General features: G+C 33.6%; 1 protein-coding gene across 5 annotated transcripts in view; it reads left to right on the plus strand.

Moving 5' to 3' along the window:
- Positions 1 to 24630, plus strand: part of ACER3 (alkaline ceramidase 3) — a 198693-nt gene that overhangs the window by 109589 nt on the left and 64474 nt on the right. For 3 of the 5 annotated variants that reach the window (XM_032489481.1, XM_032489478.1, XM_032489477.1), the window contains exons 2-3: positions 9187 to 9297; positions 23881 to 23933. In XM_032489481.1, coding sequence (XP_032345372.1) covers positions 9210 to 9297; positions 23881 to 23933 — 141 coding nt within the window. In that variant the 5' untranslated portion in view covers positions 9187 to 9209. Of the gene's footprint in view, positions 1 to 9186; positions 9298 to 23880; positions 23934 to 24630 lie in introns of those variants that run through there. The other 2 variants (XM_032489479.1, XM_032489480.1) reach the window with 2 other exon arrangements.

The raw sequence follows: 24630 nt of genomic DNA on the forward strand, positions 1-24630 counted from the left end.
TAAGTGCTATTGGTATTTTGATAGAGATTGCACCGAATCTGTAGATTGCCTTAGGTAGAATAGTCATTTTAACAATATTAAGTCTTACAATCCATGAGCACAGTATGTCTTTCCATCTATGTTGTCTTTAATTTCTTTCATCAGTGTCTTATAGTTTTCCAAGTACAGGTCTTTTACCTCCTTAGTTAGATTTATTCCTAGGTATTTTATTCTTTTTGATTTGCTTGTAAATGGGATTATTTTCTTAATTTCTCTTTCCAATAGTTTGTTATTAGTGTATTTGAATTGCAACAAATTTCTATATATTAATTTTGTATGCTACAACTTTACTGAATTCATTGATGAGTTGTAGTTATTTTTGGTGGTATCTTTAGAATTTTCTATGTATAGAATCATGTCATCTGCACACTGACAGTTTTACTTTTTCCTTTTCAACTAGGATACTTCCTATTTCTTTTTCTTTTCTTAATTGCCATGGCTAGGACTTTCAATACTACTTTGAATAAAAGTGGCAAGAGTGGCATCCATGTCTTTCTTGTTCCTGCCTGATCTTAGAGGAAATGGTTTCAGCTTTTCACCTTTACATATGGTATTAGCTGTGGCTTGTCATATATGGCCTTTATAATGTTGAGGTATTTCTTTCAGGGCAATGATACGTTACTAAAGAAAAAGAAAGTAATAAAACTCTGATCACTTATCTTTGGGGAGGGATTCCTAAGTCTTGATCAGTAACTTGGAGGCAGTGTAGCAGTCAATTTTTTTCCTCTTGTGCCTACTATATATGAGAATGACCTAGTTAAAAAAACATTTTTTGCATATTTTAAGGCAATTTAGGAAATTTTTATGGCATTGTGAAAAACTTAATGAAAATAGTAGACAGTGTCCTCAGTGAGATTTTAATAATAGTAAATAGTTTGTATTTTCATTAAAGTTAGTTTAGTCTAAAATTTTAAATACATTTTACAGGCCCTATTATAAATTCATGATTTTTAACTGATACATTTCAACTGTAAGTAAATGAAGAGCCAATGAAAAATTATAGTGAAATTATTTTGAAGTGAAGGATGAATTTGTTACATCAAATTAATTTGAGAGTAAAGAATGATTCTATTATGTCATAATTGAACTACATCTAAAGTAATGGCTAGCTATTAGATTTTAATATATTTACTATTTTGTAAATTTGATACTAGTTTAATTTGCATAAGGGCAGTGTCCGTCTGATTTTCCTTTGTATTCTCTTATAGTGCATTTCAAAGTAGATACAAGATGTAAGTATTTGCTATTGAATGAGTGAATGAATATAAGGCTACTACTCTTAAGAAATTTAATTTAAGGAGTAAGACATAAATACCTGTATTCTGATTTAATAAAAAGAGAGCTATCTTTGCAAGGCAATCTGTGCTCAGTGCCAGATGAGAGGTTAGAATAGTAAGTGCTGTAAGAAGAGGCAGTGACCATTTTCAGCAGGATGATTAGGCAAAACTAACTTTATTGGGTTGGGCCCTGAAAGGAAAGTTTCAGTAAAAATGGAGAGGAAGTAGGGATTATGAAAATAAACGTTTTCAGATTTTGTTATTTCAATAATGCCTCTTTATCCTGATCATAGTTTGGAAACATCTCCCTTTTTGACCTTTGGATAAATCTAAAATCTTCGTTTCATCAACTGTTTCTCCAGATGGTCTTATTTCGTTTGTTCTTTTGACTCCTTTCTTCTCCATCATTCTTATCTGTTAACAGTTTATTCTCACTGTTCAGCTCTCATTTTAGAGCCTTCTTAAAAGCAGCATTATAGACAGGTAATGAATGTTCTATTTGCTGAGTCTTTCCTCTCCCCTATAATCTCCAGCTTGTTAGGGACGAGCTCCCAAGTTCTTCTCTTACCTCTTTACCACTATGTAATTGGCCTTTCTTCCCAAACCTAAATTCCTCTTGAATTTAATATGATCATTTACATTTTTATCATATGTGGTTTTAAAGTATTTTTATTGTAGTTAACATGCAATAAAGTGAAAGTGTACCATATTTTAAAAAATAATGTGGTAAAATAGTTTTCATAAATTAAATAATGTTTTTGAAGCTACTATATGTGCTCTGAAGGAAATAGGGTGCTTCTTGTATTGTTAGTGATAAATATTTTTTATCTTTCCCTCGTTCAAGGCATAGCTGAAGTGCTACCTCCTTACCAAAACCTTTCTTGAGTCATTCTTCCCTCTAAGTATGTTGTTTGTGCTCTTTGGTGCTGCCATTCTCCCTGACTAGTTGTTTACCTATCTTTCCTAATAAATTGTATGTATACTTTCTCAGGAGAGGAACCAGGGTTGCTAACCTTTCTTTCCATATCCTAACTCAGTGCCTTGCCCGTGGAAAATACTTAATGAACGTTTGTCAAAATAAACTGAATTTGTGTTTATTGTTTTTAAAAGTAAGACATACCTGTATTAGTTTCTTGCATTTATATAATGACTGTTTTCTTTTTAACTTAATGAATCAGAGTACTCAACTTTCCTTGTTATTGGTCTGGGTTGGAAGATAAACTTTCTCCGTTGTGACAGCTGTTCTTGAGCTGGTCCAAGTACCAAGACAGTTTCCAGGCAGCATTTAATTCTTAACAGAGCAAGGTTGTGGAAGCTCCTGTATAATGTTGAATGGATCTTTCTCATATCAGAAATTATATGTGTATTTGATTATATTGTTTTCATCATATTTAATTAAGTAATATTTTCCTCTGTTGTACAGGTTAGGAAACTAAGGCTTAAGCATAAATAAGTTGCCCAAGTCCACCCAGCAAGACAGTGGTAGTACGTATGAGCAAAATGTTGCTTTCTAACATGAAAAATGATCAATATCGCTAATTATCAGAGAAATGAATATCGCCTCACACCAGTCAGAATGGCCATCATTAAAAAATCCACAAATGGGGGAGGGTATAGTTCAGTGGTAGAGTGCCTGCTTAGTTAGCATGCACGAGGTCCTGGGTTCAATCCCCGGTACCTCCATTTAAATAAATAAATAAATAAATAAATAAACCAAATTACCCACCCCCCAAAATAATTTAAACATTTAAAAACAAACAAACAAATAAATAAATATCCACAAACAATAAATGCTGGAGAGGGTGTGGAGAAAAGGAATCCTCCTATGCTGTTGGTGGGAATGTAGTTTAGTGCAGCCATTATGGAAAACAGTGTGGAGATTCTTTAAAAAACTAAAAACAGACTTACCATATGATCCAGCAATCTCTCTCCTGAGCATATACCCAGAGGAAGCTCTAACTAAAAAATATACATGCACCCCAGTGTTCACAGCAGCACTATTTACAATAGCGAAGACATGGAAACAACCTAAATGTCTGTTAACCGATGACTGGATAAAGAAGTCATGTATACATACGATGGAATACTACTTAGCCATACAAAAAATTAAAATAATGCCATCTGCAGCAACATGAATGGACCTGGAGATTATCATACTAAGTGAAGTAAGCCAGACAGGGAAAAAAAAATCCCATATGATATCACTTATATGTGGAACTTAGAAAGGACACAAATGAACTTATCTATGAGACAGAAACAGACTCAGACATAGAAAACAAACTTATGGTTCTCATAGGGGAAAAGGGGTGGGAAGAGAGAAATTGGGAGTTTGAGATTTGCAGATACTAACTACTATATATAAAATAGACAACAAATTTCTACTGTATAGCATAGGGAACTGTATTCAATATCTTGTAGTAACCTACAATGAAAAAGAATATGAAAAGAATATATGTATGTACACGTATGACTGAAACATGCTGTACACCAGAAATTGACACAGCATTGTTAATTGACTATACTTCAATCAAGAAAATGTTGCCTTCCATAAATTGAAGAGATTAATTAGATGATCTTCCTGTCTTTTTCCAGCTCCAAAGACTCTGAAGTTCTTGGAATCTTTAACATTATTTGAACATGTGCATAAGCAGTAAAATATTTGACAAAATGAAGTTGCTTTAGGGAAAGTACTGGGTTGCTTTCAAGCTCAAACCATTTACTGCTTTCATCTTGCTTATTTGCTGACTGTTCAGGAGGGCTCCTCACAGTGGCGATAAAATAGTACAGATCACTTTTTTAACTTCACCAGGTTTTAATGCTTCTTTTATTTATCCTTAGCTCTGGGTGGTGGTTACACAATTATTAATACAACTGAGCTCTAAATTGTCTACCCAGTTGTCCCTTGGCTCTATGTGTTCTTTTTTTTTAATTAATTTTTAAAAAATTTTTAATTGAAGTATAGTTGATTTACAATGTTAGTTTGTAACGTTAGTGTTAGTTTCTGATATACAGCATAGTGTTTAGTTATACATATATATGTATATATACCCCTTTTCATATTCTTTTTTGATAGAGGTTATTACAAGATACTGAATATAGTTCCCTGTGCTATACAGTATGACCTTGTCTGGGGCTTTGTGTGTTCTGACAAACTTGGGAGCAATGTTAGCACTGCTGAGCACACTGGCTCCACCTACTGTCATTGCTGAGGCAAATATCTTCCTACAGTATCTTCATTCAGAGTTGTTTCAAACTTACTCTTTTGCACATTACCTTTTTCCCCTGGTATATACAAGGGCTTATTTCTGGGCTATCTATTCAGTTCTGTTGGTCTTTGTACCTGTTTTTGTGCCAGTCCCATATTGTTTTGACTACTGTAACTTTGTAGTTTTGTTTGAAATCAAGAAGTATGATGCCTCTGGCTTTGTTCTTAAGATTTCTTTGGCCATTAGGGATCTTTTGTGGCTCCACACAAAGTTAAAGATTGTTTTTTCTTTTTTTTTTGAAAAATACCTTTGGAATTTGGATAGGAATTGGCATTGTATCTAGATGGCGTTGGATAGTATGGACACTTTAATATTATTTCTTCCAACCCATGAGCTTGGGATATCTTTCCATTTGTTATGTGTCTTCTTCAATTTCTTTCATCAAGATCTTGTAATTTTCAGTGTAAAGATCTTTCACCTCTTTGTTTAAATTTAGTTCTAAGTTTTTTTTTGATGACATTGTGAATGGGATTTTTTTTTCATTTTCAGATGTTTTGTTATTGTATAGAAACACAACTGTTACTCATAGACATAGAATACAAACTTGTGGTTGCCAAGGGGGAGGGGGCTGGAAAGAAGCAGACTGGGAGTTCAAAATTTGTAGATACTGACAGGCATATGTAGAATAGATAAACAAGATTATACTGTATAGCACAGGGAAGTATATACAAGATCTTGTGGTAGCTCACAGCGAAAAAAAAAGTGACAATGAATATATGTATGTTCTCGTATAACTGAAAAATTGTGCTCTACACTGGAAGTTGACACATTGTAAACTGACTATAGCTCAATTAAAAATGTTTAAAAAAATTAAAAAGGAAAGAAAGAAAAAAGAAACACAACTGTTTTTTTATGTTGATTTTGTATCCTGCAGTTTTACTGAATGCTTTCATTACTTCTAGCAGTTTTTTGGTGGAGTCTTCAGGATTTTCTGTATGAGATTATATCATCTGTAAACAAAGACAGTTTTTCTTCTTCCTTTCCAATTTGGATGTCTTTTTGAAAAGTTATATATATTTTTTGCCTGACTGATCTGGCTGGGACTTCCAGTACTATGTTAAATTGGAACAGTGAGGGTAGGCACTTTGCCTTGTTCTTGATCTTAGAGGAAAAGCTTTCAGCCTTTTAGTCTTGAATGTGATGTTGGCTGTGGGTTTGTCATTTGTGGCCTTTATTGTTTTGAGGTGTGTTCCTTCTGTAACTAATTTGTTGAGAGGATATTGTATTTTTTCAAATGCTATTTCTGCATCTATTGAGATAATCTGACTTTTATCTTTTATCGTATTAATGTGATATATCACATTTACTGATTTGCATATGTTGACTCATCCTTGCATCCCAGAAATAAATCCCACTTGATCATGGTGTGTGACCCTTGTAATGTGCTGTTGCGTTCAGTTTATGAATATTTTGTTGAGAATTGTTGCATCAATATTCATCAGAAATATTGGTCTGTAATTTTTTTCTTGAGTGTCCTTATCTGGCTTTGGTATCAGGGTAATGTTATACTCATAAAATGAGTTTGAGAAGATTTCGGGTTAATTCTTCTTGAAATGTTTGATAGATTTCACCATTGAAACCACTTATTCTCAGCTTTTCTGTGTTGGTAGATTTTTGATTACTAATTCAGTGTTTCTTGTTATTGGTCTATCAGTTTCAAAGGACTATTCTGTTTCTTCCTGATTCATTCTTGGTGGATTGTATATATCTAGGAATTTTTCCATTTCTTCTATGTTTTCTAATTTGTTCATAGTAGTCTCATGATCCTTTGTATTTCTGTGGTATTAGTTGTAATATCCTCTTTCATTTCTGATTTTATTTGAGTCCTCGCTCTCATTTTCTGAGTTAACCTAGTTAAAAGTTTATCAATTTTGTTTATCTTTAAAAAAAAACCAGCTCTTTATTTCACTTATTTCCATTCTGATCTTTATTTCTTTCCTTTTCTTAACTTTGAGCTTAGTTTGTTCTTTTTCTAGTCCCTTGAGATGTAATGTTAGGTTGTTTATTTGAGATATTTTTCTTAATATAGGCATTTATTGCTATAAACTTTGCTTTTACAACTTCTTTAGCTGTGTCCTGTAAGTTTTGGTATGCTATGTTTCTGTTTTCATTTGTTTCAAGTTATTTTTTATTTACCTTTCGATTTCTTGTTTGCCCGATTGGTTGTTCAGGAGTGTGTTAATTTCCACATATTTGTGAATTTCTAGTTTTCTTCCTGTTACTGATTTTTAGTTTTATATACCATTGTGGTTAGAAAAGATACTTTATATGGTTTCAGTTTTCTTAAAATTTTCCAGGGCTTGTTTTGTCACATATTATATGAATTGTCTTGGAGAATATTCTGTGTGTGCTTAAGGAAAATGTGCACTCTGCTGCTTCTTGGATGGGATGTTCTGTATGTGTCTATTAAGCTCTGTTTACTTTTAAGTAGTTGAAGTCCAACTTTTCTGTATTGATTTTCTGTCTGGATGATTCTATCCATTGTTGAAAGTAGAGTATTGAATTCCCCTGCTATTGTATTGTCTATTTCTACCCTTCAGATCTGTTAGTATTTGCTTAATATATTTAAGTGCTCTGACTTGTGTTCATATGTATTTACAACTGATATATTCTTTTGATGAATTGACCCTTTATTATTACATAATGATCTTTGTTTCTTGTTACAGCCTTTGGCATAAAGTCTATTTTGTCTGATATAAGTATAGCTACCCTGCTCTCTTTTGGTTTCCACTTGCGTGGTATCTTTTTTCATCCATTCACTTTGAGCCCATGTGTGTCCTTAACGTGGAAATAAATCTCTTGTAGCCAGCATGTAGTTTGGTCTTGTTTTTTAATCCATCCAGCCACTGTATACATCTTAATCAGAGAATTTTAACTTACTATGTACATTTAGAGTACTGCACTATTACTTATAGATAAGGACTTAACTATTTGCCATCTTATTGTTTTATGGCTGTTTTGTAGTTTCCTTATTCCTTTCTTCCTCTCTTGCTTCCTTCCTTTGTGAATTGATGATTTTCTGTAGTGGTAGTCTTTGATTCCTTCCTTTTTATCTGTTGTATCTACTGTAGGTTTTTACTTTGTGGTTGCCATGAGGCTTAAATAAAGCAACTTATAGGTTTAGCAATCTTTTTTACATTAATAACAACTTCACATACTAAAACTCTACCCTTTTACTCCCCCTCTTTAGGTTTTTGATATCACAATTTACCTGGTTTTTATTGTGTATTCATTAACAAATTATTGAAGCTATAGTTATTTTTAATACTTTTGTCCTTTCATCTTTAGACTAAAGTGATTAATACACCATCATCTTACAGTATTAGAGTACTCTGAATTTGACTATATACTTACCTTTACCAATGTGTTGTACATTTTTATATATTTTCATGTTACTAAGTAACACTCTTTCATTTCAGCTTGAACAACTTTCTTATCTTGTAATGTAAAAATTTATAGCTATAAATTTCCCTCTTAGCACTGCTTTTGCTACACCTCATTAATTTTGATATGTTGTGTATTCATTTTAATTCTTTAAGTATTTTCTAATTTCCCTTGTGATTTCTTCTTTGATCCTTTGGTTGTTTAAGAATGTTTTGTTTAATTTCCACAGGTTGGTGAATTTTCCAGTTTCCCTTTTGTTATTTATTTCTGACTTCATTTTGCTGTGGTTGGAGGAGATATATTATATGATAACTGTCTTTTTAAGTCTAATGAGACTTAATTTATGGCCTAACATATTAACTATCCTGGAAAATGTTTCCTGTGTATTTGAGAAGAATGTATATGCTGTTGTTGTAGGGTAGAGTGTTCTGTATATGTCCATTAATTGACACTTGTTTTGATATCCAGCTCCTGTGTTGAAAATTGTTCATTTGGAATTTTGAATGTATTGTGCCACTTTATTCCCAGCATAAATGTATAAAATATTGCTTAGAATCAATGTATAAAATAGTTTAGCCATCTCTTTCCCCACTTTACTACTTATTTCTGCTACTGGAGTTTTTATTGTTTTTTTGCTATTCGTATTTCAACTTTGTTTTTGTAAAGAAAGGAACAAAAATCAGATCAAGACCCATTTGCCTTTCGTGTTTTACTAGAAACAGAAAGCAGAAACTAAAGACATTACCACCAAAAGTAAACTTTAAAAGGACTTATAAAATGCAAACTATGATTTGTTGCCATTTGATTTGAGAGACAAAATTAACTCAGTTCTGTATTTTATCTTGTCATTGTTATCCATGGACCACTGTTTTAATAGCGTTGGTGTAAGCTGCCCTCTCCAACTCATTTTTTGCTGTATCTTTGAGGTTATTTCTGAGATACTTTTCATTTTTACCTTGAGAATTTAGAATTTCCTTTAGTGTATGTTCTGGTTGAAATTTCGTAGTTTCATTTGTCTGAAGGTATCTTTATTTTACTTGGATTTTTGTAAGAAACTTTTGTTGAGTTGAGAATTATTTTCCTTTAGCATCTTGTAAATGTCTTTCCACCATCTTTCTGAGAAATCACCTGTTTAATTTTTGTTAAGGATCAAGGGCATGTATCTTTATTTAAAGTAGTATTAATTAATCTCATTATCTTCTTGTGTTTTTCTCTTATAGGGAATACAGTGAGTAACCTGATTATGATTATACCTCCAATTTTTGGTGCAATTCAGAGTATTAGAGATGGACTGGAAAAGCGGTACATTGCTTCCTATTTAGCACTCACAGGTATGTGTAACACTTCATCTAAAAAATGATGTGCAGTATTCAAATGGACTGTTTTTCTCATTCCTAAAATTGTTTCCAATTTTGTGTTGTTTATTGCATAACTTGAGCATATTCTGAAACTTCTGAATTAGACCTCCACAAATCTTGCCAATAAATTGAACTGCATTTTTAATTAAAAAATTTACATAACAAGATATATCAAGCATACAGGAAAGAATAGAAACAATATAATAAATATACCCATGTATCTTGGCATCCTGTTTCATCAGATCCTAATACTTTGAAATACTTGTTTCAGATCTTAACTTTTTCTTTTTTAAAGAAATAAACTACGGTAGTAAAATTGAAGCTCCCTTTGTATTCCTGCCTGATTTTATTCCCATCATCTTCCCAGACTACCATCCCAGAGTTAACCTCTATACTGAATTTGATTATCATTTTCTCACATGTTTTTGTATTTGTACTACATATGTATGTATCCTTAAAAGTAAAGTATGGTTCACATATTTTTAAACATTTTTTAAAGAATATGCTACTGTATCTAACTTTCTGCAATTTATTCCTACTTGTCTGTGAGGCAGGGACTATGTCTTAGTTATCTTTGTATCCCTATTGTCTGTCAATTTAGTGGTCCTCAGTAAATGTTGAATGGAGGAATGAGTGAACTTTACCAGAGCCTATCATGGGAAAATCACTGTCATATTCTTGGATTACCATCATAAAGACAAATACAACCAAGAAAGTGGATTCTAGTTTCTTTCTTTTATATATAAATTTCTAAACTAAACACAATTTCTTTTGTTTTAGCTCAAGGTATATATCACTTACACATTGGCAGAAAAGACTTCTAATTACCACAAAACTGTAAGCTATAGTATATCATATCAGAGTCTATGTGATTATATTAGTCATTACATATGAGAGACTTGAATTTCTGAATCTATTTTTCATATGTGTGGTGTTTTGAGAAAGCTACTTGATTCATCTTCAAAAGGAAGACTTGTCCTCAAACTTAGTCCTTTGCTTTATTTCCTGGGGTGTTTCAAGAATGTTTATAAAATACCAACAAATCACAATAAGAATAAAAAGATTTGAGGGACTTTGAGGTTGCCCTAGAAAAACAGTGGCTTCCTGAGTTAGAATTTGTCCACTCATCCTCCTAGAAAACTATATAGATTAAGAATGAAAGTAAATAAAATCCACACTTTCAGACTTACTAGGAGAGCAATAATGCTATGAACTTCAAATAATTTTTAAACAAGAAAGAGGAAGATACCCTTTGGAGATACGTTTAAGTGTAGGGAAAGAAGGAAGTTAGAGGGAGGAATTAAGATCCTACCGAAACAGAAAAACTAAAACACATTAGATCCTTCTCCCTGCACCCCTTACTCCAAACAAATATATATGGAAAAGGACACTAAGCTTTATTATTCTGACAGAAGAGGGCAGTCTTGAGCTAGGAATCTTTTAAGCTACCCCAAACCTTTACTCTTTGCACAAAATGGACCCCCCAAAAGCAGCCTACATCCGTATAAAGTTACTGTAATAAGAAAACAGAAAATGAGAATCAAAACCTTTTGGCTTATGGAAGTTCTTCCCCTACAACTAATATAAAGCAGAAAGAAACTGTAGCATGATACCCCTAACTGAGTTAAATAGCCTCAAACAAAAAAACGAGTAAAAAATTTAAAACTAATAACAGAAATAGATCCTTCAGCCCCTGCAAAAGAAAAAAAAAAACTAGAATTGGTTAAACTTAGGAAAGAAATTAAAGCTGAATTACAGTGTGTTAAATATTTAATAAGGGCTATTTTTAAAAGGCAGGGAAACAAGCAAGAGAATGAAAATGAGCTAAAGAAATAAAAAGGGTCAGAGAGAAAGTGATTGAAATAGGAGACAAGCAAAGAAGATTCAGTATACCTGTAATTGAGTTCTCTGAAGAGGAAAAATAAAACAATGAAACAAATCTTATGTATTTAATTAATAAATATAATACAGTTTATATTTAAAACTGTGATTTTAAATTAATTTAAAAAAAGACTTTTTGGAAATGAAAGAAGACCCAACTCTACATACTGAAAGGTCCATTTTTACCTCATAAAACTGACTTGAAATGGTCATCTCTGAAAAAGCCTAGTAAAACTACTGGGTTTTAAAAATGAAAAAAGTCCTCACAGCTCTAGGGAAGAAGACCAGACTACTTACAAGGGCAAGAAAATTAGGAAGGCACTAGACCTCATCAGCAACATATAAATAAAGGCACCAGTGGAGCAGCACTTTCAGTGCAAACCAAGGATTTTATAATCCAACCAAGTTGTTTTCACGTTGTTGAAAAACAGTTTTAAACATGCAAGTTTAAGCACTGCACACGACTCCTTCCTGATGAACCAGGAGTACTGCACTGTCTAATTTAGTAACTGTTAGCCACATGTTGCAATTTAAATTTAAATGAATTAAAATTAAATAAAATGTAAATTTCAGTTTCTGTGTCACATTAGCCACATTTCAAGTGCTCAGTAAAATGTTGAACCTTACCTTACTTACTTTATTTACTTTGTCTTTGTTTATCTACTCTTTATTGGTGGTAGTGTAATGAATATAGCAATTCAGAAGTTACATTTGTATGCATTTTAGGATTAAACAAGTGAGGAAATACGTTGATATTGCTGGGGGCTAGGGTTCTTATGTGGAAGAAAGGAAGTATAGATACGAATGGAGGAAGGCGAGGAAGAACCCTGTGGCACTGGATTGAAATTAGAGGTATCAGCATGATTTAAAAAAAAAGAAAGAAAGAAAAGAAAAGATTTCACGTGTTCTATCCTCTGAAAGGGCCTGGAAGCAATAAGTCTTAAGGAGCAGTGAACGTACTTAGCGCCCACGCCTTGGTTTCTGAAAATCTTTTCTCACTAAAAGGAGCTAAGACTTCTTAAGAGAAACGGCTGATTTCTGGGATAAGGCAGGGAAAGTACAAGATGAGTCTGGAACAATTTGTTATGCCAGAAAGTAAGAAAGGGCTGAAAAACAGAGGGAATAATGTCAAAATGACACAGAAGGCTTGGCCATACTGGGACAGTTAGCTTCCAAATGAGAAATGACTGTATTGGGTTATATAACACATGGTATGAATAAAGAATGCACAAGGTCATATTGATACTAACAAGCAAACAGACAGATGGTGTGAGAAGGCGAAAGCTTTCTTTAAAGAGTAGAATTGCCAACTAATAAATGTAAACAGAATTATAGGGTTTTTTTTTAATAAAAGTTATTGTTTTGCAACCATCATAGTAATGATTCGGACAAGAGTCAGGGAATGCTAAAAACATTGGGTGAAATTGTTTGGGGCACATGATAACTGCACAGCCTGAAAGTATCTCCTGAGGGATTACTCATAATTATAAATGGAAAATGATAACACAGAAATCTGCAGATATTGCCTTATTCAAGTAATCAACACTTAAAGTCATTAATTGTATCAACTAACAACTGGTTCTTCCTGGTGTGATGCACTGAAAAGGAAATAACATCATTTATACAGTATTACTGCCAGAAGTGCATAATCTGAACCAAATAATGAGAAAACAATCAGAAAAACCCAAATTTTGAGGGATGTTATATAAAGCAACCGACCTGCTTGCTTCACAGAATATTAAAGTCATGAAAGACGAAGGGTGAAGAACTGTTCCAAATTGAAAGAGATGTGACAACTAAATGCAGTATATGGCTTTGACTGGATTCTGAATTGCAGCACAAGAAGGAGGTTTAACAGGCAATATTGGGCAAAGCAGCAAAATTTGAATAAGAATGTTTTTTAAGTCTGTCCCTTCTATAAGACTAAGCTTTGCTTCCTGAAAGCAGCTGCGTTCTTACTCTTCTGGACTTCTTGCATTCAGCAATACCTGGTGCAAAACAACATGAAGCTGTTTGATGAATGAATGGATACTTTAAACAGGCAGATTTTGTTAGGGCTTCTTTTTCATATACTTGTTTGAACTTTTCACTGAGATAAGTCTCTCCACCAAAAAAAATTCATGTGTGTATGTGTATGAGAGACACACACACAAAATAAATTTTATCTGGAAACAGAGATTTGATTAACAAATCAAGGACATTTACTGAATACTGTATAAGATTTTCAATATTTTAATTCTGTGACCAAAAATCTATAATAACTATTTAATTGATATGGAGTTTTTGGAGTTGATAGAGATTTTGCAGAAAGAACTGGGAATTTTGGCTTCATGTAGAAGTATGTTAGGAACAGACTGTTAGTAATTTATGACTGTCATTGTGTTCTGGATTAGAGCCTAGATTTACTGAGAATTTAGTCATTTTTTAATTCATTCAACAAATTTTTATTTAGAATCAATTATGTGGTAGGTTTAGCTCTCAAACTATTGTTCACTGAAGCTTAGCGTTTAGCAGAGGAGACAGACATTAATCAAATAATTTTATAGTTACATATGCACTAATATTGTGGTTAAGTGTTATGAAGAAAAAGTACTAAGTACAGTGAGGAAGAACTAGGGAAGTTAAAAGTTTAAAACATTGCTTTTGAATATTTTTTCTCATCCCGTGTCCCTGAGCAATTGCTCGTACTTCCAGTAAGCCTGATTTCAGTTTAGTTCACTTTCCCAGTTATAGCTGCTTTGGAACCACCCAGTACCTTTGTCTAATATTTTTCTCTTCCTCTTTGTTTATTTCTACCTTATTATATCCCAAATATGCACATTTTATGAAAGTAAGAGATGCCCAGAACAGATCAGTAGAAAAATCAAAGTATCACCTCTATTTTTCTAATCTGTCTCTTAGTAAAACTTGTTATTAAAAAGGGAGGAAATAAGAATCTAATATTTTAAGTAAACACTTTTAAAAACAGCAAATTTATTTCTGCTTAAATATAGAGGATGATAAAGAATTCAAATGAGTTTAATACTCCTTGTTCCATAATAAAACTAGGAGATTAAGTTGAAAGGTGAAGACAAGTTATTTCAAGCTAAATTCTGCCTGCCTGGTTACCATTAATGTTTGACCTTAGGACATTTAACATTTTCCAAGCTTCATGTGGTATTGGCTTAGTCATTACTTTTTATGAGGTTATAAAATTTGCTGTTTACATTGTTGGAGTTTAGAGAGGTAACAGTAATTATCATTCATAGAGCATTTGTTATATACCAGGCTCTGTGAAAAGAACATTAATTTGTATTATGTCATTTAAAATTCCCTACAACTATGAAGAAGTCTTTAACCTCTTTTTATAAAATTAGTATTTGAGAAGAGAAGTAACTTGATCAAGATCACACAATGAGTATATGGTAGAGCCGAACCTTGAACCCAGATCTATATGCTTTAATCATTATGCCATTATGCCATAGCCAGTTATTTAGAACTGTGCATTGTCTAAAATAGAACAAGCCAAAAGAAACCTTTCCATGACATTTAGTTGTTTTTCATGAGATTGAATTTTTCTCTTCACTACCAAAGTGACAAATTGTGGTTTATCCTACTCCTTTCAAGTAGAAATATATTCACTTGTTCTTTCCTCTACAAATAGTTTTGAGTACATTTTATGTGCCAGCATAAAAAGACAAAGTCCTTGTCCCCAGGAAGCTTATGTTACATTGAAGAGAGATGAACTGCATATAAACAAAATTTGTTTGTAGTTCTACAAATGTGTTATTCAGTTATCTGAATGGGTAACTGGCAATGAGAAAAATAAAATGATTTTAAAATAGGCAAAACATTAATAAAGTAGGGCCGAAAAAAAGTCTATTAAAGATTTTTATTATCCAAGTTCAATGCTGAAATAGAAAGTTACTAAAGTAGAATTGTCTGAGACACAAAGTCATTTCCCTGTGAAAAGGACCATTGGAAATTCTTGCATGGAGTAGCCTTAAGTTTAGTGTGATCACACCTGTAGTCATGGTCAGATAAATCAAAGTCATCTGACTTGATCTTAACATTATGCCTCTTGTCAAGGGGAAAGTGAATGGACTGCATACTAGACTAATAACATTTTATATTATAGCAATTACAGTTTTTAATGAAACAGACATAAAAATCAGTATGCTGTGGAAAGGAACTTTGGAAATAATTTCATAACTTGCTTACTAACTTATCAATCTCCTTTATTTGTCCCAATTTTCCAGACATTGCCAGAAACATTAATCTTTTTTTCTAGTTAGTTGAAAAAGTAATATGACAGTAACATTGAAGACAAAATTGGAAAATAATGCAAAGCACCCATAATCCCATCACTCAACAGAAACAGTATTTTCATTTCTTGGCTATTAGTTCCTAATCTTTGTGCATATGCAGTTATGGTTTTATATGACTACACTTTGAATAAACATGTCCAACCTAGTAGCCAAAACCCAGGGATAGGTTCAGCCAAAGAAGCAGGAACCATAGTTAGCTTTGTAGCCTGAGTAGTCAGTGAATAGGAAATGAGGAAATGAAATGGCCAGGAAAGTAGCTGGTAGAAAGTAAAGAAGAAAGATGGAAAGCCTGGTCGACAATAGCGTAAGTCAGAAAGCATGCAGCTGTAATGGCTCTTCATCTGGTTCCTGTGGCCTCAGCTGTGGCTTATGTTTCAGTATTTTAGGCTGGAGCCAGAATAAGACAATAATTGAATGACAGTTATTTTCTAGGAAAATAAATTTAAAATATCCTAACATCTAGTCTCATTTCTCTTGTTATCATGTCTGTTACTATTATTGCTCTAACTCCATTCTCTTTAACATACCTTAACCTCCCTAGGCAGTCCAAAATATCCCCTCGTTTGGCTATAGATATTCTTAAACAGAATTATCTTGGTTCTCCCTTCAATTACCATATTATCTCTCATCCTTTATTATCACTGTTATTTTGTATTCTTACTTTCCCTCTACCTGTGGAACATTTGCATGTTACTAACTTAACCTGCTTGAAGGATTGGATAGAGTTGTTTCAGAAATAATATGAGTAGTACTAAAGCAAATCATTTAACGTGGGACTATCTTGATAGGCAAAGTATATCTGGAGTATTGCATACAAAAGGTTCCCCCTCCCAATTCTTTCATTTTTTAAATTGAGGTATATTTCATATTACAGTTAAAGTGTACAAATCTTAAGTATAAATACAGCTCAATGAGATTTTGTCTATATAATCACCCCCTAGATTAAGATACAGAAAATTTCAGTCACCCCAGAAAGTTCCCTCATGCCCTTTCTTAGTCAACACGTCCCCAGAAAGATTACTGCTATTCTGACTTCCATGCCCATATATTAATTTGCATGTTCTTAAACTTTATATAAATGGAATCATATATTTCATATACTGGCTTCCTGCTTCTTTCACTTGATGTTCATCTCAGTAGTTCATTCTTTTCTACTGATATATAATATTCTATTGTATGAAAATAATATAATTCATTTGCCTGTTTTCCACTTAATAGGCATTTGGATTGTTTTCAGCTTGAGACTTATGGATGAGGGGTCTATAGATATTCTTGTATATGTCTTTTGATAGATGCACTCATCTCTTTTGAGGGGTATGTCTAGAAGTAGAATTGCTTGGTCATAGGGTAGTCTGTGTTTAAATTTATTAGAAACTGCCAAACAGTTTTCTAAAATAGTTGGACCATTTTACACTCCTACCAGTAATATCTGAGAGTTCCAACCATTCCACATTGTCGTCCATACTTGTCAGTCTTTTTCAGTCATTCTGGGTTGGGGTGTAGTGATAGCTCACTGGGGTTCAAATTTGTATTTCCGAGTGATAAATGATGCTGAGCACTTGTCAAAAGTTTATCAGCCCTTTAGATATCATCTTTTGTGATGTGCCGCTACAAGTCTTTTGCCCATTTAAAAATTCGGTTGTCTTTTTCTTACTGATTTTTGTATCATATTTTCCAGATGTGAACCCTTTGTTAGATATTACATGTTGTGGATATTTTCTTCTAGTCTGTAGTTTTTTACTTTACTAAGACTCTTCAGATTCCCTGAAGTTCTTAGGGAAGAGTTTTAAGAGGCACTTCAGATACCAGTTTAGTAACTAATATACTAGCCATCTGTTAGTAATTGTGCTGGTTTTCTATTGCTACTGTAACAGTACCAAAAAAATAAGGTTGAGGAGAATGAAGACAAAAAAGGGCTGTTCAGTGGTGTGGATAGGTTTGAGGGAGGTGTGAGGGAAGGGAGGAAAGGAAGTGGAGACAGTTCTTTTGAAAACTTAGGAGAGTGAAGAGGTGCAGGTGAATGGGATGGAGATATTAGAGACTGTGTGAACAGTTCATTAGAGAGATAGAGATGGTTGGTACAGATGAGAAAGGTGATAGGTAATGTTGAGATCTTAGAGACCGGGTGATATCCTAGAGCCCAAGAGCCCCATTGGCCATTGCGAGGAGGAGGCATGCTGCTGCAGGGAAGGAGGGGAGGAGCTCATTGGTCCTGAGATGGTGGCAGTACAGAATGCTAACAGATAAACATGAGAATCAGCAGTGTTCACACAGAGCCAGAGTGTTATTTTAGGCTAAATATTTATATTCACATTATATGTATGTTCTGTGTTTATATGTTCTTTCTCACTATTTCTGCCTGTGAATCTCTCTGTCTCAGATGTCATCTTGTCAGGCAAGCCTTTTTGTTCTTATTGTCCACATTCCACGCAAATAACATTTTTTCCTTTTTGGAATTCATTTATTTCCCGTATTGTATTTTGTCAGTTCAGGGACGTTCCTCACCACCCTTTACTGCACATACATATACTCTTACTTTAATGCAAAATGCTGGATCATCAAGAAGGAAGAAGAAAGCAATCAGCCGATCACCAAATACTTAATGATTGTCCTTTATAAGCCTGGCACTGCACTAGGTTCTGGAGATTCTTTAGGAACTGTAGAGACCTGGACCATGCATTTATGAATCTTAGAATTTAACAGTGATCTTTGGCTCTTGATGTTCTTCAAGATTATTGGAAGACCTTTAAAATACAGGTACCAGGACACTGACTGAATCAGGAGTTTCTGGACCAAGGGTCCAGAAGCAGAAAATAAATAAAGCTCTTGAGGCAAAATAGTGTTCTCCAAAAACTGATAACTGTTGGCCTAGCCGAACATTATTTCCTAGATGCGTTGTCCAGTTGACTTAACTGGGGAAGAAGCAGAGGAAGATTTAACTTAGGAGGTGACATTTAAAATGGATTTGGGATACACACTGAAGTATCAAGTGGTAAAACCATATGATGTATCCAGTTTACTCAAATGGTTCAGAAAGATAATAATTACATATGTATATCAAAATATTAAAATTGATTAGTCTGAATAGAACATATACAGGAATTCACTATGCTACTCTTTCAACATTTCTGAAGTTTGAACTTGTTTGAAAAGGAAAAAGCTGAAAGGAATTAAGAGTAAAAAATAAACTGAGTCTAGAAGTTGCATAAGATATCTGGTTTAGAGGCAGTAGGATTAAATGATGAAAGGGTTAAGTACTATAAGTTAAAAGGTCAGGGTAAGCTCTGAACAAAGGCAGAACAGACTAGAAGTTGATAGTGTGGGATAAGAGACAGGTAGGCAGTCAGGTGTGACTGAACTACAAGTTCAGTAAAAGAAATGAGTAGAGCCAGATTGTGAAGCTCCATGTGTGCCTTGCAAGGAGTTCAGTCTTTATCAGTTGAACTAGGAGTCACCCAGTCAGATGCTCATACCCAAGATGATAAGAAAAATGATCTGTTGGGGTAAGGGAAGAAGACTTGGTAACTTCTGTTTGAATATATATTACTTTTTAATGTCATTTTTCTATATTTCTACTTTACGTATTTTAAAATATGTATAGTATCTTAACACAGCAGTATATACAATTTATAAATAAATATACATATATGGAGTTCCTGAAAGTTTTTTTTTTTTTTTGCTATCAAATTTAAGAGCCTACTCCTGTAGACATCCTTCTGCCTTGTAACCAGAGTGATTTTTTTAAGTAAAAACAATCATGTTAATCACTATATGTGTGTGTTTATGTATTTGTGTACGTGAACGTAGTTTTTCAACAATTTACTTTGTGTTTAGGATAAAGTCCAAATCTTAATATGACTTTAGAAGCTCTTTTCGGTCTCCTGCCTATAAATCATACCGGTTTTCTCACTGGATCAGCAGTGTTCATGGTCTAAGCCAAGCTCTTTTACTTCTTTAAATGCTCTGCCTTGCCTTTATGTTGGATGACCCTTTTACATAGAATGATCTCATTAAAAAAAATCTTTTCACCTGGTTAACTCCAGTTTATTCCTCAAGTCCTAGCTTATGTTACTCCCCCTATAGCCCTCTTCTGACTCCCTAGACAAGATTATAGCCCCTTTGCATAGACTCCCCTAGTTTTGAAATGACCTTTCTCATATTTTTAGTGACTTGATAAAGGTTCTTAGGACAGGAACTATATCTCTCTTGTTTACTCCTTTATCCCATTGGAAATGCTTGGAATACTGTTAAGAGCCCAGTAAATATTTGTTGAAAAGAGAATGAGGTTGTGGAGCAACAAAAATTTCTATTCATTACTGATGGGAATGCAGAATGGCATGGCCACTTGGGAACAGTTTGGTGGTTTCTCACAAAACATGCTCTAACCATACAATTCAACAGTCAGTTTCTTGGCATTTACCTGAAAGAGATGAAAACTGTTGTCAACACAGAAATCGGTACACAGATAGCAGGTTTATTCATAATCCTATAACTTGGATTCAACCAAGATGTGCTTCAGTAGGTGAACAGATAAACTGCATTACCTCCAGACAGTGGAATAGTATTCAACACCAAAAAAGAATTGTGCTATAAAGCCATGGAAAGACATGGAGGAACTCTAAATGCATACTACTGAGAGAAGCCAGTCTAAAAAGGCTACAAGCTGTATGATTCCAACTATATGACATTCTGGAGAAGACAAAATTATAGAGATAGTAAAACAATCAGTGCTTACCAGGAGTTAGGGAAGAGGGAGCGATGCAATGCCAGTCAAAACCACAATGAAATACTGCTTCAATCCATTAGGTTAGCTATGATCAGAAAGACAGCCAATAACAAGTATAGGGAGGGTGTGGAGAAATTCATATATTGCTAATGGGAGTATAAAATGGTACAGCTGCTTTGCAAAATATTTTCACAGTTCTTCAGAATGCAAAACACAGAGTTTCAGTATGACCCAGGAATTCCATCCTCATTATATACCCAAGAGAAAGGAAAACATATATCTGCACAGAAACTTATACATGAATGTTCACAGCAGCATTATTAATAATAGCCAAACTGTTAAAAAAAAAAAAAGCCTAAATGTATCTTAGGCCAAGCTGCCATAACAAAATGCCATAGACTGGTGGCTTAAACAGTAGAAATTTATTTCTTACAGTACTTCAGGTTAGGAAGTCCAAGATTAAGATGCTGGCTGATTTTATTCCAGATGAGAGCCCTCTTCTTGGCTTGCAGAGAACCACCTTCTCCCTGTCCTCACATGGCCTATATTTGTTGCATGCAGGTAGAGGGAGAGAGTGAGGTCCTGTCTCTTCTTCTTCCTATAAGGACACTAATCCCATCATGGGGGTCCCACCCTATGACATCATCTAAACCTGTTTACTTCTCAAAGGCACCCACACCCAAACACCATCACAGTCGGGTTTGGGGCTTCAACATATGAATTCGAAGGGGACACAAACATGTAATCCATCAACTGGTGAACAGATAAATAAAATGTAGTATTTTCATACAATGGAATATTACTCTTCTGTAAATGGAAAGTATTATTGATACATGCTGTAATATGAATGAACCTTGAAAATATGCTAAGTGAAAGAAACCGGACAGAAAAGACTACATATTATATGATTCCATTGATATGAAAAGTCCAGAACAGGCCAATCTGTAGAGACAGAAAATAGATTATTGATTGTCTAGGACTGAGGAGGGAGTTTGAGAAGAAATTGAGTGACTGCCAAGAGGTATAGGGTGTCTTTTTGGGGTGATGAAAATGTTCTAAAATTAGATAGTGATAGTGGTTGCAGAACTCTGTGAACATAGTAAAAACTACTGAATTGTGTACTTTAAATAAATTAATTCTATGGTATGTGAATTATATCTCAATAAAGCTAATAAATTTTAGCAAAAATTGGTATCTGCTTTAAAGTGGCAAAATATAAAATACTATGTGGAGAAAAGTGATTGTTTTATTACATTTGTTTGCATCCTAAATGGAGTGTTGAAAGGAAGTAAACTTTAGAGATTTTTTTAAAATCAGACTTTTAATGTGATATAATAAACAGTAACAAGAGAACATTTGAAAAGGTTTGGATAAAAATGGTCCTTGAGTGAGGTATGAATAAGTGGCCAGTCTGCCTTTCAGGATGAATAGTGATCCACTTTATTTATGTTATTTTTTTTACTTTATAGTATATTATGTGACTTTAACTCAGGGTTTATTTTTTTCTCTTTCCATTAATTTATTCTTACTTTGCACTGTTTAATTTCTTTTTTGGAAAAAAGATAGCAACCATCCCACTTCACATTTCTTTAGTAAAATGAGTGCAATAACTCTTTACTTCTCTCATCTCATTTTGAGCAGTAAAAAAATGTGATAATGTCTATAGCGGGTTTTTTTTTTTTTTTTTTTTTGCTTTTGTTTTTATTGAAGTGTAGTTGATTTACAGTGTTGTGTTAATTTCTGGTGGACAGCATAGTGATTCAGTTATACATATATATTCTTTTTCAGTAAGTTATTACAAGCTATTGAATATAGTTCCTGTGGTATACAGTAGGGCCTTGTTGTTTATCTATTCCATATATAGTAGTTTTAGTCTGCTAATTCCAAACTCCTCATTTATCCTTCCCCCTCTCTCCACTTTGGTAACCATAAATTTATTTTCTATGTCTGTGAGTCTGTTTCTGTTCTGTAAATAAGCTCATTTGTATTATTTTTTTAGATTTCACATATAAGAGATATATTAGTCTTTCTCTGTCTGACTTACTTCACTTTGTGATAATCTCTAGGTCCACCCATGTTACTACAAATGGCATTATTTCATTCTTTTTTTAAAAGGCTGAGTAGTAGTAGTCATCACAACTTTTTTTTTCCAGTTTTGTAGCTTTCTACTAGACTTTTTAAAATTGAAGTATAGTCGGTTTACAATGTTGTGTTAATTTATGCTGTACAAAATAGTGATTTAGTTGTATATATATATTCCTTTTCATCTTCTTTCTCATTATAGGCTATTACGAAGTGTTGAATATAGTTTTCTGTGCTATACAGTAGGACCTTGTTATTTATAGTTTTTTTTTTTTTAAGCAAGAGTAACAAAGAGTTTGATATTTTTCTCGAGTGGCTTCATACAAACGATTTGGTGACAACCACATTTACCATGTTTGTTGGGCTAACTCTTTTACATCCTTGAGGCTAACTCCTCTGGCGTCATTCTTGCTTTCTCTGACTTCCTTTATAAGTCCCCTCTTCTGTGCTCTTTGTGTATCTTTTTATCATATCTGGCATCTTGTATTTATCTGCCTGTCTCATCCACTAGACTGTATGCTTCGTTAAGGCCCGTGTGACTGGACCTTATCTTTGTACCTCAGCATCTGTAACTGAATTTGGCAAATAGGAGGTACTCAGTAAAGTCTTGTTGAACTGAATTAATGAATCACAATTTATCAGATCTGATAGGGGCTGATATGTAGTCTGTTAATTTTTTAAAGAGTTGAAGCTGTAATTATTGAAAAGTATATATATCTTCAAGTTTTATTTTCATTTAAACATACAGTTGTATAATCTGTCAATTATTTGACATAGGGCATGGCCTTTGCATATGGGACCCTAATTATAGTTCTACTTATTCTTTCTTGCATTAAAAAACATTTTTAAACCCTAAAATGAAAACAGTTTATTTAAAATAGAGACACTTGTATGACACAACATTGTAAAATGATTATAAATCAATAAAAAATGTTAAAAAAAATAGAGACACTTGAACTTTGAAACATGTATACAGAATCTTTAGATTTTTACTATTTTTCCTAATCTATAACGGTTATCTTATCCACACCTAATTCAACATCAATTTTTATTAGCAATTCAATTTTATTGTCAGTTTTAAGCATTTTAAATAATTTTTGTAGAAACAACAGCTGTCTTTTTGCAGTCATATTCCTGATAACTAAATACAGTAGTACTAACAGGTTTGAGAATAAATATAACTGACTGGCTCTTAGTAAACATACAGCTCAGCTGTTTGGATCAGACATGCAAGGAAGTACTGAAGAGTAGCTACCCAGGATAAGCTTAACCTGAAAATCAGGTAATATGTTTTATAGAAAGAATGGTGAATATTGATTAATCTAGTAAATCACTTTGTGGAGGGAATTTAAGAGAACTTGTACTTGTTTTCTTCTGTATGAAAATTTCATCAGTTATAGGTGGAGCTTAGGCAGTCTGCTATATCCTCCCACAAGATCTCATAAATTTGTTCTTAAAATTCGGTGCTTTGAAATGTCTTACTGTCTTTTCAAGTCATTCTGGCCACCCCCCAAAAATTTCATGCTAATTGTTTTTTTTATTTGTTTGTTTTAATTTCAGTGGTAGGAATGGGATCCTGGTGCTTCCACATGACTCTGAAATATGAAATGCAGGTCAGTAATGACAAAAATGACTAAATGCTTACTTCTCTTAATCCAGAGACACTTCAAATTTCAGAGAAGAGCACATTACTAGAGGATGATATTGAGACAAGAGAAAAAAGATGGAATTTGTAGTCTCTGGAGTTTTTACTTCAGGCCACAGAATCCAAGTGGAGTAAGTGAAGTCAAGAGGCAAGCAAATAAGTTGTCCATAGAGAAGACAATTGAGAGCAGATAGGTTTTCGACAACCTCTGTGCAGGCATGTCTGAGTTTAGAGCAGGGTTAGAAAGTAGAGTCCCTTGGAAACATCTTGAGAAAATAAAATCAGTTCAGGAAAGTAATATATTCTTATTCTTAGCTGCTTACATTTCCTTATGTCTCTCATAGCATCCATTTGAATGGCCTGGTCCCTCTAGCTGGCAAGGTTTCAGAGCTATGCAAGGATTTTTATTTATTGTCCTTGCTCTAAGGGGGCCATATATCTAGTCCTCAATCTATTAACCTCTTTGTTCTCCATCACTAACCCAGAAACTTCTAGAATAGCACTGTCCAGTAGAAATACAATGTGAGTTACATAAGTAATTAAAAATTTTTCAGTAGCCACATTTTAAAAAGCCATATTAAAAAGAAACAGGTGGAGAGAGACGGAGAAGATGGCGGAGTAGAAGGACGCTCGCAGGTCACCCTCTCCCACAAATACACCAAGAC

This window comes from Camelus ferus, chromosome 10, assembly GCF_009834535.1.
Source record: "Camelus ferus isolate YT-003-E chromosome 10, BCGSAC_Cfer_1.0, whole genome shotgun sequence".
Classification (NCBI taxonomy): Eukaryota; Metazoa; Chordata; class Mammalia; order Artiodactyla; family Camelidae; genus Camelus; species Camelus ferus.